At 41.4% G+C, this 16,135-nt stretch overlaps 1 protein-coding gene across 9 annotated transcripts in view; it reads right to left on the bottom strand.

The window, feature by feature from the left end:
• Nucleotides 1-16,135, bottom strand: part of LOC114546385 (AT-rich interactive domain-containing protein 1B) — a 207,639-nt gene that overhangs the window by 32,441 nt on the left and 159,063 nt on the right. For all 9 annotated transcript variants that reach the window (XM_028565135.1, XM_028565138.1, XM_028565137.1 and 6 more), the window contains 2 exons: nucleotides 11,655-11,741; nucleotides 7,924-8,103 (listed from right to left, as the gene is read on the bottom strand). In XM_028565135.1, coding sequence (XP_028420936.1) covers nucleotides 7,924-8,103; nucleotides 11,655-11,741 — 267 coding nt within the window. The remainder of the gene's footprint in view (nucleotides 1-7,923; nucleotides 8,104-11,654; nucleotides 11,742-16,135) is intronic.

Genomic DNA, 16,135 nt, shown 5'->3' with positions numbered 1-16,135 from the left:
GCTGTTGAGCCCCATGTCATGGCCGCCTGCCATACATTCTCAATAGCCTGGGCGGACACTTTGTGGTTTTTGGCCCTTGTGACAGACTGAGGCTCCAGCACACCTCCCGGGGAGATGTTTATATCACACAGTCCCATTTGGACAATTTGCTTCTTCTTTTTTTCATTTTGGAAGGATGGGCCAAAAGCCCCAAAAGTGGGAGTAAGTGTCTGAAAGTTTCCATGACACTGTATTCAACTTTACTCAGAGGGGTGAAATGCTTGCCAAATCTAACTTAAGAGGTTTGTGTTGAAAAAAATGTGTCATTAAGTCGACACGCTGCATCGAGAGAACTTAACAGTCTTGATGTACTACCATGTACAAATGTTCTAGTTGTGGGCTATGTTTGCCTCGGCTGACAAAGGAAAGACAGAGTAGCTGTGGGACTGGGTTATTGCTAAGCTTTCCTATGAGAGTCTTGCTCCGTCCTGACAAGAATGATTCACCTCTTGAAGGATTGGTGCTGTGCCAGAGCACTTCTTCAAGGACAGATAGCGTACTAACCCACTTTTTTAAAATGACTGAGAGCTCAACCCTGAAATTCTGGGTGTTTTCATAAGAGCCATTCATGCTTTCTGAGGCTTTGGAAGTGCCATTCAGATTACATCAGATGATAAAGTTGGATCATTGCGGGTGCAAAAGACAAAATACACATAACTATGGAATATATGTATCATGTCTACATACAATCACAACAAATATAAGATACATTGACAGAAGTACTAGTATTATTGTAAATGTAGTTGGTAGCTAAATTGATGATACCATATTTATAGAACTTACAGTAGTTGAAAATATGTATTAGTTGCTGATGACTTAAAACCTAAAAATATGAAAGTCATAGGAGGGGCACTTGCACTTTTGCTCACTGTCTAAAAAAATCTTGAGACCTCATTGAGAGAATATTTTTTCATATGCGAATAGAAAGAAATCAAGTTTCTGCACAGCAAGAATCAGAATTGGTCAGAATAGTTAAGATCAGTGTTTAATGTCCCTCCTTACTTTGATCTTCCAGTTAACTTCCGATAGGAAGTGAATAAAAAAAATAAAAAAAATGTGTGTCTTTTCTTAGCCATTGTGTGACAGTGGCCTTATATACGGTATTATCAGTTGTGAGTTAATGGCTTTTTTGTGCAAACTCCAACTTTAAAAAAACAAGCTCACTACTCAGACTACTCAGTCTGTTCCCTAAACAGACACTTGCAGTGTTAGCTTATATGATGAACATGTTAGCAATAACATATATGCACAGAAGTCTGTCCTTTTCTCACAACTTTACATGCTACCCATACTACTCTGGAAATCAATCCAGGGGGGACAAGAGGACAAGGAAGACAAGGGGGATGTTATTTCTTATTTGTCCCTTCTCACGTCCTTGTGGCTCAGTCTTAGTTTTCCTGCCTGCTAGTCGGACACTTGGTGCCTTTGGGGAGTCTCGGTGGTATTTATAGTGCGATGGAGGGGAGGAGAAGGAGAAGGAGAGCTCATGATGCTTCGTTCACAATTACATGGAAATTCTCGGCATGGTCACGCATTCGGCGAAGGCTATATTCTGCGCTGGGTTTAATCCCTGCAGTCCCCCGGGAGAGCTGGAGCGTGACCGAGCAGATTACCGTCTACTGCTTCCTCAGCACACTGGACCGTCCAAAGCTAACAGCCGAGGCAGTCATTCTCCAAGCTATGGTGGAGTAAGGTATGATGGTGCCACAACGTGCCCTCTGGTTCTGCGAACTCCATCAATAAAGAGTTGAACGCAGATTACATGGCTGCATGCTTGAGCTGCCAAGGACAGGAGCAGGGCAGGCTCACAATGTCCACATGTGGATGAACACAAATAATAGAAAAGAATAACAGCGTTTTTCTCCTTTACTTTTTTTGTGGATGTGGTAGTGGTTGGAGGAAGACAGTTTCGGTGGGGGGGCAAGAAATAAATGTAGTGTGTGACAATAATAAGACACCCTGGTACCAAATTTTGTTCCAGCTTACTAAGAAGTTACACTTTTTAAACCTTAGTATGGGTGCTATAATACACCATCTTCTCTATTTCCCCTCTCTGATGCAACTTAGTGTGTTTTTCAGTAGTACTAAGAATAACATTATTGTACTGAAAACCTCATTCTAACCGTTTCTAATGCAGTTTATTTAAACTGTTTTTAACAGTTTAAATATCTTGAAATTAAGCAGATCAGTTCACAGCTATTAATAATGTCAATACAGACAATTTTCAGCGAAAAACAAACGGCAAATTTCTTCACTTTATACGGTTTAAGACTCCGTATTAGACTGCAGTATATGTATGTATTTGCTGGGATGGATAGTTTTCTTTTTTGCAGCATCTTCTCTTGCCTGAGGCTCCCACATCCTCTCCCAGCCACCTCAGCACCTTCCCCGGCAGGGCGCCTGAGCCTAAGCAGGGCTGGGGTGCACCTTGGGGCTGCCAAGCTCCACACACTGTCAATTTCCTCCAAAAAAACTCCACTCCCTCCCACGGGCGCTGGCTTTTTTGGCTGAATTACACCGCTGCTCCAGCAAGGCACCAAGGCTTAAAAGTGCTGTCTGAAGCATGGTCATTACTAGCGAGTGCTTAACCCCTCTAGGGAGGGAGCAGAAGCAGAGCTGAGACAGACTCCAAATCTCTTTTCGTGTAATGGCCTGATATCCTCCTCCCTCGTCTGTCTGTGTGTCCACTGTTCTCAACATGCTGGCTCTGAACCATGTCCAAGTGCATGTCTTGAGAACAGCTGTTGGAGTTATTTGAGTCCTGAGGAGCTTGATATCAACAAACAGTATGGGATCAGTTTAACTTTGGAAAAAGAGGGCTTTTTAAAAAACAGCCATGAACATAAAGCAGCATACATATTTTTGGGGAAATACAGGGCAGCCCACTCACTGTAAGAGCTCTCATTTATGAGAAAACAGCAAAGAGGGAAAAGCTTTGGCTGGGTTTGACTGTGCATCAATCTGGAAAAAACAACCTTTGGTTACAGTCTAGAAAGCAAACTTATCCAACCAAAGATCTCTGGAAATAAGTACTAAATATTTCAGTATTGTTTGAAGAAGGGCCATATCCTCATGCATTCTCATGTATCACCGTAACTGTATGTTGGAAAGGCTTATGCAGTCGATTACACAAGCTGCACTACAGTTGTTTGCCCCCGATAAAAGAGCAATGCTGCAGCCTTCCCTTGCACAACACCACAAAGCTCTTTGGTGAGCTACAAACGGTTAGTGCTGGTGTGTGTGTGTGGCAAAAGTGATTGCTGGAAATTTTGTTTCACACACCACACACACATCTTAAGAGTTTGGTCTTCAAGCACAGGCAGACAGGCCAAGAAAACCAGCAGAGCAGAATTCAGAAACTTGGAGTGCGTTTCTGTGTTGGCTAATGGCTAGCTAATTTGTTAGTGCGCTAGGGAGAGGGAAGGGAAACAGATGGTGCTGTCATTAAGAACAATGACCAGCAGCTGTCTGCCCTGTTCACCCTAAACAGGCCCCTGACAGGCCCCTTCAAGAACTGGGACCCTGGCTCATGTCCCCATATGAATACTTTCCAGTACTCAAGGTGTTGGGAGTAATGTTTTCATATTTCTGACTAATAAGTGTCTCTTTGTGTACATGTCTTCATAATGTTGGCAATATGAGGGAAATCCTCCAGTTAACAGTTTAAAGGGGCCATTTTACCATTTATTTATTTAAATGAGGGTAAGGCAGGTCAGACAGTCAAAAGCAATGTATCAAAAAACAAAGCCGTCTCATTAATTTCAGTGAGATCACTGGGTTGGCACAGCATGAGGGCCTGTGCAGAGGGCTCTATCTAATAGACTTAAAAAATTAATGGGTTGACAAAATATACGAAGCACATCTGAGTATAATGCAAAAACAATACAACAGCACAACAAATTATAGACTCCAGAATGATCATAAAGCTGAATCCACACCTCTCTAACACAATTTCAACAAAAACGGACCATTATATGAAAGTAGGCTTTTTTGCAGGAATATTGTATTTGACAGCATTAGTTTTAGCTTTAGCTGGGTGTAGTCTATATCCACGACGTTACACTTCGGGGATTGCTCCGTTGCTGACGGAAATTCGGACGGATTTCACTCTTTTTGACCGGATGTCCTGTTACCTTCCGCTTTCTTTGTATTGAAATTTTAAACTCTGGTTGATTTATGAAGACTTAAGTGATCCTCAGATGTCTGCTTAAATCGAGACAGCTAGCTATATCTGTCTATCTGAGTTTTCTGTTGCACGCCTTAAACAACTTTTGAACGTACACGTTCCACCAAAACAAGTTCCTTCCCGAGGCTATTTTGCAACGGCACCGTGGCTCTGTCCGGTGCTTAACACCGCCCATGACGATTGTGACTGGTTAAAAGAAATGCCAATAAACCACAGAACGTTTTTCTCCCATCCCGGGATGCTGTGTGGACTAGCCAGACCCTCCTCCACAGCGCTGTGAAGGAAGGTCTGGCAAAGTGAGACTAAGCTGGGTGTAACTAATAGACTGCGAAATATAGATACAGCAGGTAGTGAAAGAGATATTTTACTAGCTACTATTTTAGTTATAGTTTGTTTAGCTCTTGAAGGTACTAAGTGAAGATTCAAATGTAGCCACTCATGAAGGGCTAAATTTTAGGTACTTGCTGAACAACTTTCTGTTGTCTGAAAATATTCTGAACAGATGCAGGTCAGTTGCAAGTGTATTAAATTTGAATGAGAGTCCACATGCATCAATATATATACTGTATGTGTGTGATGAGAAGACAGCGAGTCTGAGCTGTTCTTTCCGTTTCTGATGGGAACATCTCTTCTGTCATCCGAGTGAGATTTCACGCTCATCTGCCTCCAGAGCCTCTTCCAGGCTAGTCCGCCTCACTGTCGCTCTCTGCTTACTTTATTTCTCTTTTTCTTTTCTGCTTACTGGGCTGTCAGCCCAGCCAAGTCACATTAAGAGATAAGAGTGGGTGGAGAAGGGAGACCAAATACCAAATGCATTAGGGCTATTAATCAACATTAACAAATGCGAGGGAGAGGACGCGAGTTTTGGGAAAACACACGCACGGATGGGCGCATTTATCAAGGTGACACATTAAAACACATTTACCAAAGAAATACCATAATGTTTGGTTCGGTGTGTCACCAAAGGCAGAAAACGGCGTACAACAGCAGATGTCAACGTTTGTTGGATGGCCAGGAGTCATATGTTGGAGAGAACAAGGGAGCCGAAAATGCTTAATTACAGTATTACAGTAGAATAAAAAATTTCGTCAAATTTCTGGGAATTTGGGATTCGTATATTTTTCCATTTTTCCCTTTTAGTATCAGAAAAGGTTTGGATTGTTGGTTGATGTGACTGATTTACCAAATGTGTCTCATCAAACAGGCCTACAGTAGGGGTGACCTCTGGCTCACCCAGTAGAGTATTTGCCCCATGTAGGCTGAGTCCTGGGCAGCGGCCTCAGGTTCGAATCCGACCCACGGCCCTTTGCTGCATGTCGCTCCCCCTCTCTCTCCCCTTTCCTATCTTCAAGCTGTCCTGTCAATAAAAGCCCCCCAAAAAATACCCACCCACCCAAAAAAAACAAACAAAAACAGGCCTACAGTATTATACTGTAGTAAACTGAACCAAAGACTATTGCTCAGAGGGAAATATCACAGAGTATTTAAGGATACAGAAATGTTGATCTTAACCAATTTATTAAAACGTAAAACCTAGTTTCAATTCTGTTCATTAGCCACATACATTAAAATGTTTAAAATTAAAAAACTTGTGAGATTCTTTTCTTTTAAAAAGTTTCAGAATCAGAATCCTTTATTGATCCCCTTAGGGAAATAGTTTATTTGCAGTTGTGAATCAGTGAATTTAATAATGTGCATCTCAGTACAAGAAGCTTCCTCTGAGGAGTAGAGTTTCCCTCCTTGTGCGTGAGATTAAACATGAATCTTTGCAGTCATCTTGCTGTAAATACATGTCAGACAATAAACATGAATGACTGGAGAATTAAAATCTGTCAAACACATGAAATGTCTCATTTGAAGAAGAGACTGTGTGCTTTTAAGACATGACGGTCCCAATCTCAAGTAAGGTGCCAAAACTATTTCAGAAGTCCCTATTTTTGGTACTAGATTCAGCATTAGCATGGGGAAGTGTGAGACTGCCCTTATTTGGATACAATATCCTACTGCAAACACTACATTGAGTTTATAGAAGTATCTAAAGGGTGTTTGAAGGAAATGTAAAATATATACACAATTATACCATGTATTAAAAGGAGAAGATGAATGATGATTGAAAAAGACCCTTTTTATTTTAGACTAAAGACTTTTTAAAACACTGGACCTTTCTCTGTGAGGCTAATAATAAAACACTGAGCCTGATGACAGGATTGGACATCATCAGTGGATAAACCTCACGACGTGTCAGTCTGCCTTGTCAGTCTGGAGCTACCTCATAATCTTATCATGAGAAGGGCCAAGCGGTCCGTTCAGAGTTCAAGCGCCTCATGAATATTCTGAGAGTCACACCCTCAGAAAGATGGGTTTTAATGCCCGCAGTGAGACCCATGAGACGAGATAAGACTGTATCTGTGTGTGTGAGGAGTTGTAGGAAGAGATATATAGAGTTAAAGACAGAAACGGAGGATGGATATGTCTTTCAGAATGAGTCTTTTTGTATTCCTCGTTAGCAAACTCTCTTTGAAACTAATGACACGGATGTCAAGGCCCAATGTGACTGTGAAATGGGGGCCAACAGTCATCAAAAGAGGCAAATGTGACTTTCCATCTGAGGCCAGACTCCCTCTGAATGAATGATACATGCGGTATTCATTACTACAATAAGACTAGTAAGAAAGCAGAAGCTGTTCCACGAAACCGATGTCAGGTAAAAGTCGACAGAGTAAGTCAACACAGGGTCTGTTCGTGGTTTTCATGATAAATAATTCATCGTTAAGTCTGAAAGCTTGTGGGAAATCAAATTCCATCTCTTTTGGTTTTGGATAGTCTTTTTTAAACCGTGGAAGTTACATCCTCTGGTTCTGACAAAGAGTGACAGGAGTTGAAATTACCGTATGATTAAGTGTTAAGGCCAGGTCACACCTGCATTTAAAATAGAAAGATTTCACAGTGAAATCAAGTCGTTTCAATAGAACTGTGTGAAGTAAATCCGTTTTAATTTTTAGCGAAGGGTTCAACCTTGGCGAGCTTTGACATGCAAATTTGCGCTATTGACCAATACTGAGGCGTCTTGACAGTGCTGACCTTTAAGAGAACGGACGGCAATGGAGTCCAAAATGGAGGAAACTATTCCAGCTTATTAGCTGTGTTGAACCACTCAGTTTTAGTATTATTATACAGTATATGTATTAGTATTGAGTATAAACTGCTCCACAAAAGAGGACTGGTTTGCAGACAGTTATGGGATGAAAGTCAATGGTACAAATAGGTCTTTTGAAAATATACAGTAAACTTATTATCTTGTAAGCTACCAGGAAGATTGTTAAGTGACAGTGAGCAGTTACTGTAGCAAGCTCGTTAGCTCAACAAGCTTTTTTTCCCCCTCTTCAATAAAACTGGTCATCGATTGAAATGAGAAAAATACCAGGGGAAGCAAATGGCACAAAGAGAAAACAGAAAGAAGCTAGAGGAGCTGATTAGCGCTAGCACGTTCCAGGCTTCCAGCCATGTTAGTGGTTAGCTCGTCAGCTGCAGTAGTTTACTAACTATTCCTGTGAGTGGTCGCTACGTCACCAAGCATCAATGGATCATAATAAAGGCCAGGACCTTTAATATGTGCTTCAGTTCAGCTCAACTTCTATTCCTAAGTGTTAAACAAGTAATGTTTGTTATAATGCACATTAATGTAAACAGGCTCCAACCTTGGTGTCCATACTGTGACCCTTGATGTCCATAAGGGCCAGAAGGGCCACTCTGGGAGTAGGGACCCATCCCAGGATACAATGGGCCCCCAGGTGAAGGGTGGGGGGACATAGGAGGTCCGGACTGAGGAGAAGCAAACTGAGAGCTAGCCTGGTTCCTCTGCATGCTGGACATGAACCCTGAAACACATAAATAGACATAAAAAGCAATGTCAACCCTTTGCTTATAAAATACCTAAAACCCAAAGAGGTCTTTAAGAGAATGTACCTGCTCAATGTTGATTGAGGGATTGAGTGAGGGTGGGCGTAATCATTCTCTAGTGCAACAAATCAGAATATCTATTTAATTTCCTCATGTAAAGAGACCCTTCCTTTTGATGAAATCCCTAATCTTGTACCTTGGCATTGGCTCTGGTTACTCGTAGATACACATCAGCGAATAACAAACCATGGAGCGGGTATTAGACAAAACATAAAAAAAGACAGGCTGACATGTAAAAGGAACCCTGAGCACCAAACAACACACACACTGAATGTTTAATGAACTTTATCAGTGGTGAAAGCACAGGTCCAGTGTATATGTGGCCTTAAAGATGTTTATATATATATATATATATATATATATATATATATATATATGTACAAATATATGTATGCCTGCAAAAGCTCAGTCCATGTGGGTCTGTCTCAAGGCGTGCGTGAAGAAGAAAAAAAAAATGGCTAAACGTGTGCTCCACTCTCCACAGCATAAGCCGGTGATTTGACCATGGCTACTATGTTATTCTAAGCCATTCTGTCAATAGATGTGTCAAAGCCTCTCAGGCCCAAACTCGCCTCCACCATTCAAATTGACATTTGGAGCGATCCTCGCCTGGGCTTCGGTCTTTCAAGCCCCCACGTTCATTTTTTAAAAACCCACAGAAAGGTCTCCCAATCCACCATGAATGGGGAAAGGTCGCTGGATGGCCATTGAAGGGAAAAGACGAGGGTATATGGGTGTGTGAGTGTGTTGGGGGGATTCAGTATTGCAGATTAGGTGTGAATGGATTGGGTCTGCTCGAGAGTAAACTTTGATAGCTATCCGCTTTGTTGAACAAGCATGCATAGACCGACTCTTTAGTGAGTTTTGGGTTTAGGGAAACAACAGAGTTGGAAAGTGCAAGTTGACACTTGTATAATTCCTTGTTTCTGCTAAGAGAGCGAGAGAAAATGTGAGAGAGAGGAGGGAGATAAAAGTTTGAAAATGCTGTGTGTGTATTCACTATATGCTTGTGTGCACACACATGTACGTATTTGTTTTTGAGCGTGTGGGGGGAGATAACGGAGAAAGAGAGCAATAAACGCTCCATGTGTGTGTGTGTGTGTGTGTGTGTGTGTTTGTGTGCAAGAAAGAGACACAGGCCAATACACAGAAAGAGAGAGAGAGACAGTGAGAGAGAAAGTGTGTGTGGGAGGGAAAGACAGAGCAACGGAGGGAAAGAGCGATTGGGGCCTGAAAGTGCTTAGGCTGCGAGTGCTGGGTTTAAGGAGCGAGGACATTATTGTAATGTTTTGCTTCCATTAGGGTAAGGGGATTCTGGAGAGGAGGAGAAAAAAATTACAGTGTGTAATATCGCACTTTAAATTGCCTGGAAAATGGATGGGGAGAGGAACATTGTGCAGACAGTGCTAAAAGCAAATAACACATTCAAGGATTTCTCTCTCTGCTTCGTTCCGTCTCCCTCTTCTCACACACACACACACACACACACACACACACACACACACACACACACACACACACACACACACACACACACACACAAACCTTTCTCTCTTTCTGGCAAAGCGAATGAAGCTCTACGTCGGACAACAACAACAGGCAGCAAGCAAAGCACGCGAGCGACAGTGGGGGGAAAAAGGGACATTCAGCGGATTTATTGAAATGAAGAGTTGAGAGAGGCTCTTAGGGAGGCAGGCACTTGAGCAAAAAGGGCTGTGTGTGTGTGTGTGTGTGTGTGTGTGTGTGTGTGTGTGTGTGGGGGGGGTGGTTAATCCTTGCTAGGAAAACAGCGAAAACAACAACCAGCCCTGTTAACCGCTGCTGTGCTTTTCTGCACTGGGCTGGGGAGGGCTCGAGGTTTACAAGCATTAGAGAGCAGCATTAAATCTCCGGCTTGATTTCATCATGTTGGGAAATAACCTTTTACAGTGCCTCACTCGGTCTCTCTCTGTCCTCATCCATCCACTCCCTCCGTCTCTCTCTTATGTTAACTGCTCTTTGGTGGGTACTAGAAAGGGAGCGTCACAGTCATTCCATTATGATTACATCCCAGTCTTTTAGACTTTTTTGCATTGTTGTGTACATGCTTTGTTTTTGTTTTTTTTGAATGAGCAATTCTGCTGTTTTGAGTAATACTCGAGAAGTGGCCGTAATTGCTGAAAACAATTTCCCATTTGGCAGGCGCATCTGGCTTGTGGGTTAGCCTTCATGTTACAAGCCTCTGGCAACAAGTTGTGGACAAATCTGAAGTGGCTCTATCAAATGACCACACACTCCGACTTGAATTAAGTCAGGGATAAGTTGACTACATTCTTACTGTTACATATTTACCAAACCATGGGTTTCCCATGCACTATGTTGGAAAATGATGAAGCATACTGCTTAAACCTTGTGCCTGTGTGTGTTTGTGTGAAAGCACCTGCTCAGCCTCAACTACAACTATACAGTATGTGTTTAAAAAGTTAATTTTGATCACAAGCTGGCTCACAAATGCAAAACGGGGTGGTATGCTTGCTGAAGGAGCTCATTTTGGAACAGCAGGAGAAAGCTAGCCTGGGTAAACCCTGACGAACTTCCGGCAAATTTGAGATTTGCTCTGCAAGTCAGTCTGGCGAAGAGCCCATTCAAACCCATTTCCAATGTCCCCAAAATCGAGGCACCAATCACCAATCATCAACCGTTGAGGCGGGCTTTACACCAATTACAACCGTTGAGGCGGGCTTTACACCAATCACACCCATTGAGGCGGGCTTTACGCGACGACGATAGTGCAGCGACGGCGAGCAGCATTTTGTTTACATTCAACATGACGGCTACCGAAGCGCAGCGTCACCTGGATCGTTGGTCTGATTGGTTGAAGGACTATCCAATTGCGCCCAGAGGCATTTGAGCGTTGTCTGTTGGTGACGCCCCTTTGGAAATTAACTGAACTGACTTAATTAAACTGAACTCAATTAATTGAACCTTTCCCAGACCCACTCTCTGTTACAACTGAGAAGGGTCTGGTGTCAACCAGGCTAGGAGGAAGCAGAACAAAGTCCTGCATTGAGCCAAACTAGCCATATTCTTTGTTTACATCTTTGTGCTCCAAATCCATATGATCTTGACTCTTCATGCCCTCCCTCACTGGTGTGGAATATATTAAAAAAAAATTCCATTTTCCATTTCGGACTTTGTAAGTATACAGCCTCTTTTAATCTGAGTATGATGTACAATCTGGATTACTTATGGAAACTATTTATGTTGAACACATGCAGACTAATGTGTATGCATTGGGTCTTCTAAAGACGTGTGTTAGCCATGAAGTTTAACTAAAATAAAACTTGTACGTACAACGTAAACACACACAGCATTTCACCCTATTAATCTCTGTATACTCCTAGTACATTTACAACCTTCTCTATTCCCCCGCCAGACAAGGCCAAACACCAAATTCTGGCCAGTGGATAACACACACATATAAACATACCTTTCTCCTGAGCCATAGGTGAGCGGGTGATTGGCGGGTGGGCTCCTTCCGGTCCATTCCCAGAGCTCTGTGGGGCCATCGTGGAACCTGCAGAACAACATGAAGTCAGGACAGGAAGATTCAGACATGTACAGTTGATAGTGCACTGAGTAGACACATTTCAGAGTTTCAAAGGTTCAACAGGTTGAAACAAAAGCTGTCACACTGAAAGAAAAGGTTTTGCATTAATTAGATTCCCTTCTCTGCATCAAAGCGAATGCAACAGAAAATTTGTTTATATTTGCTTCTCGTCTGCCTTGCTTGAAAACTGAAGGAAACTGAAGTAACAATAAAGCACTGAAGGACTTCTGAAACACTTTTGTCTTTCTTTCTGCATTTCTTTCAATGGCACAGAAGTTAGAGGGTTCAAAAAGGTTTCTGTAATTTGACTGTTGAAAGCAAAACATGACAAATCATTAGTAAGCTGAAGGTTTTATTTTGACTGAGGCCGCCCTGGATGTGTTCCTTGAGCTTTAAGCAATAGGGTTGGAGGGTTTGCTGCCAAATTTACAAATACACCAAGAGCACAGTGCAACCACTAACAATATATGAAGTTGTTTGTGATTCACTATCAGCTAAAAGACAAATGCACTTCTAGAGGACATTTCAAGTCATTGGACCCTGTGCCACTTTCTTGTGTAAGCATTCAAACCAGAGCGATCCCCTATAGAAAACCAGAGCCATTTGAGGATCATTGATTAGGTAGTTGTGCAGGTCTTTGGGCTGTGCCTGTTCCATTGAAATCCAATAGTGAGTTGAGGGTCTGATTAGGACAATGGCAGACAGAGACTATGGTGGATTGATTTGGCCCAGAGGAAGTAGAGAGATGGCAAATTAACCTTTAATCTTTGGATTCAGACCTGAGACATTGAGGAGATTTCTTTTTAAACTGCACTGGTTGCACTTTGCTGTAGATGAAAAACCCAGTATATATATATATATATATATATATATATATAGTGCATATGTGTGTGTGTGACAGGTCTGTCCACGGTAGCAGTAATACATGACTGGAGGTGGCACTCTCTCCATGTCAACATACTTGCTTTGCATAAAACTGCATAAACAATATTTCCATACACCCGGCTGCCTACACACTAACACACGCATACACACACACAGATGTAAAAGTAATTGGACAAACAAGTGTAAATGAACACACTAAAAAACACAAGAAAACATGCGTAATAGCACAAAAGGCTCATAGGATATGTGCTGAAATATTAAAACACACACACACACACACACACACACACACACACACACACACACACCCCTGCCCCCCACATGAACAGATCCAGCGGCGCTGCTTCAAAGAGGGAATATTCGATTAGACTGTCAACATGTGGTGGAGGGAAGGGAAAACGTCAGAGTGCAAACGTTGAAGAAACCCTGAGATAACACTTGAAACACTAGTGGCTCGATGTGCGAATGTACCAGTGGTAAAAGAAGCAGTCCTTTACTTAAGCAAACGTAGCAATAACAAAATGTAAAAACACTCACACACAAGCGTTAGCAGGTAACTGTTGAAAGTATAACATAGTAAAAGTACTCATTATGCACAATGGCGTTTTCAGAACGTTTATTATGATGTTTATGTATTATAATTGGGTTATTATTAACGATGTATTAACATGTAAGCCACATTGGTCAACTGGGAGCAAGTTTGAACTACTTTATATGGTGTTGGAGTTTAATCTATGCAATGCATCTTATGTTTTTATCTATCTTTTGTAATCTTATGTTAGTGGATGTAAAAGTACAAAACTTTGCCCCTGAAATGTGAAGCAGTAGCAAGTATAAACTAGTTAGTAGTAATCAGTGGTGGAATGTAATGAAGTACATTTACTCAAATACGGTACTTAAGTACAGTACAATTCTGAGGTACTTGTAGTTTACTTGAGTATTTCCATTTCATGCTACTTTATACTTGTACTCCACTACATCTCAAAGGGAACATTGTACTTGTTACTCCCATACATGTATTTGACAAGTTTAGTTACTTTGCAGATTAATAATACAAAATAACAATTAACATGGTTTACACACAATTATAATCCAGTAATATAATACAGTATATATGATTTTGAAATGGGCCATTCTGCTAATACCTTTGTACTTTAACTTGAGTATTTCCACACTGTGGTATGGCTACTTTTACTTTAGTAAAAGATTGGAGTACTTCGTCCACCACTGGTAATAATGGAAATACTGCGTATGCAGCTATGTGCTTGTTTCTGCTGCAGTGTGTTTATTAACACTTCATTGTACTGTTTATGTAGGATGTGTTTATGTGTCTGACTGGAGGAGCCTAAAGCGTCTTATTGAGGGTCATGGCCACTTGTTGCCAGAGGGACAGATTTAGCCTTAGCGCGGGTTTAGATGGGTGAATGGGTAGTGAGGATGAAGTATGCTAGCAGGAGTTTACTGAAGCCTTAAACTATGGAAGTCGACCCTACGATAAAGGCTTGCCTTTGTATGTGTATGTGTGTGTGCAGGGATGCATGCCAGGCACCGGCTATGCTGTCAGACTCTGTTTGTTTGGATGGCAGAGTGGTGGTGGCAGCAGCAGCTTGTACTGTGTGCGTTTGTTTGTGTGTGTATGTGTGTGAGCGTGTGCCACAATGAAGGTACAAATAGGGAACAGTGCCCTCCATGCTCCACTACTCTCTCCACATACCCATGTATATTGTCACCAGAGATGAGATTAATGCAAAGACATACCGGTGTGCATGCATATATGTGTGTGTGTGTGTGTGAGAGAGAGGACAAAGAGGGAAAAAACAAAAAAACAACAAGAAACAGGGATGCTTCTTGAGAAAGAGGAAATTGAAAAACAGAAGAGAGAGGAGTGGAAGTAGTTGAGTCTGACAAGGCCTCACCCCTCCTTTCCTTATGTCTCTGCGAGTGAAGCTTGGAGCACTTTGTAATTATTTCACTACCAATTACTATCCAAACAAAGCTTCTTCCTACATTTTCTCCTCTCCTATCCTCTCCTCTCCTCACTATCACTTTTAACAAGGTGCCATTAAATAATTACATCCAAATAAAAACAAACAGGCTCCACAGTGAGTCTTGGCAAGTTTAATCCGTACCATTAATAATTCATACGCTGAATCTTTGACGTACCGTTCTTCTCCATGTGAGAGAGAGCGAGAGAAAAAAAGAGGGGAGAACTAAATGTCAGCAGTAGCTGACTGTATATCTTTCCCTGTCCAAAGAAAAAAGGCCATCTTTGCTTGCTATGAATGAAAATGTAAAACAAATAAATGGTATGGAAATGCTTCCACCATGCAGGTCATCTTGTTGTGGCTGGTGTGTGTGAGTGTGATTTAATATTTCTTTTGATTCATTTGTAAGATTGTCTGGCTTTAGATAAGTACTATATGTATATATATATATATATGTGTTTCTTTTTGTAAATTAAAACATCTGAAATTGTGTTCTACATTTCTGTGGCTTGTTTTTACCAGTGATTACCTATGATTTATTGTATTTTGATCCGTTTCAGTGTTTGGACAATGTTCAAATATTTGTGATCATTGTAGCTTGTTGCACGTTTTTGTACTAGTCTTTAACTGTGTATGCTTTCATGTGCATGTGCTTGAATGTGTCTTTGTTTCTGTGTTTAGATCTCTTTCTGTGTGTTCCATAAAGCGCTTGTGTTCCCATAGGTGCTCTACAACACATTTAGCACATGTAGCCATCAGTGGCATGGCAATAACTTGCTGTCCCTCAGCCTGCATCTTTATCCACTGTTATTACCACTGGCAATTTACACCTCTACAAGCCCCCAAATGAGCATATATATAAAAACATACACAAATACACACAAATAAAAAATTGCCTCTTGCATTTAAGAAGCGGTTAAGAAGCAAGGTGCTTTTATTTTTAATGAATTGAAATTAAACTATACTTTCCAATTCAATGTTTTTATCCTGAAAGAATTTTATTAAGTACCCTTATAATCAGATTTTTGATGGCAGGTTTCAAACACGACTCATTCATGAGAGTGCACCTGTGCAAATATTTGTCCTTAACACTGACCATTCTCAAACTACTAGGCTTTAAAGAGGAACAGATCTCATGTTTTGATCAAGTCCATGGAGTTTTAGAAAGACGGGACCTGCTGCACGAAGGCAAAGAGCAAACAGGAAGATATGTAGAACGAGAATGCTCTTTTGGAATATTGCTGAAAAGTCAAACAACTGTAATTTCCTCTTTGACTCTTTGATCCATTTTCTACTCTTTGCTCATGATACAAGGCAGCAGGGCCAAAAGTAATGGGGGTTTATTGCGTTTTTGGAGATAATGCTCCCTGCTAAAAACCCAATACACATTTTAAATTTCTCTTCCGCAAGGACTGTCGAAGCAGCCCTGAGTCTCCTTTGAAGAGAGGGAGTGTGGTATTTGAAGCTTTTTTTCATCAGGGTTTCAAACGC

This window comes from Perca flavescens, chromosome 20 (assembly GCF_004354835.1).
Source record: "Perca flavescens isolate YP-PL-M2 chromosome 20, PFLA_1.0, whole genome shotgun sequence".
Taxonomy (NCBI): Eukaryota; Metazoa; Chordata; class Actinopteri; order Perciformes; family Percidae; genus Perca; species Perca flavescens.
This window is presented reverse-complemented; position numbering and strand designations above follow the sequence as displayed.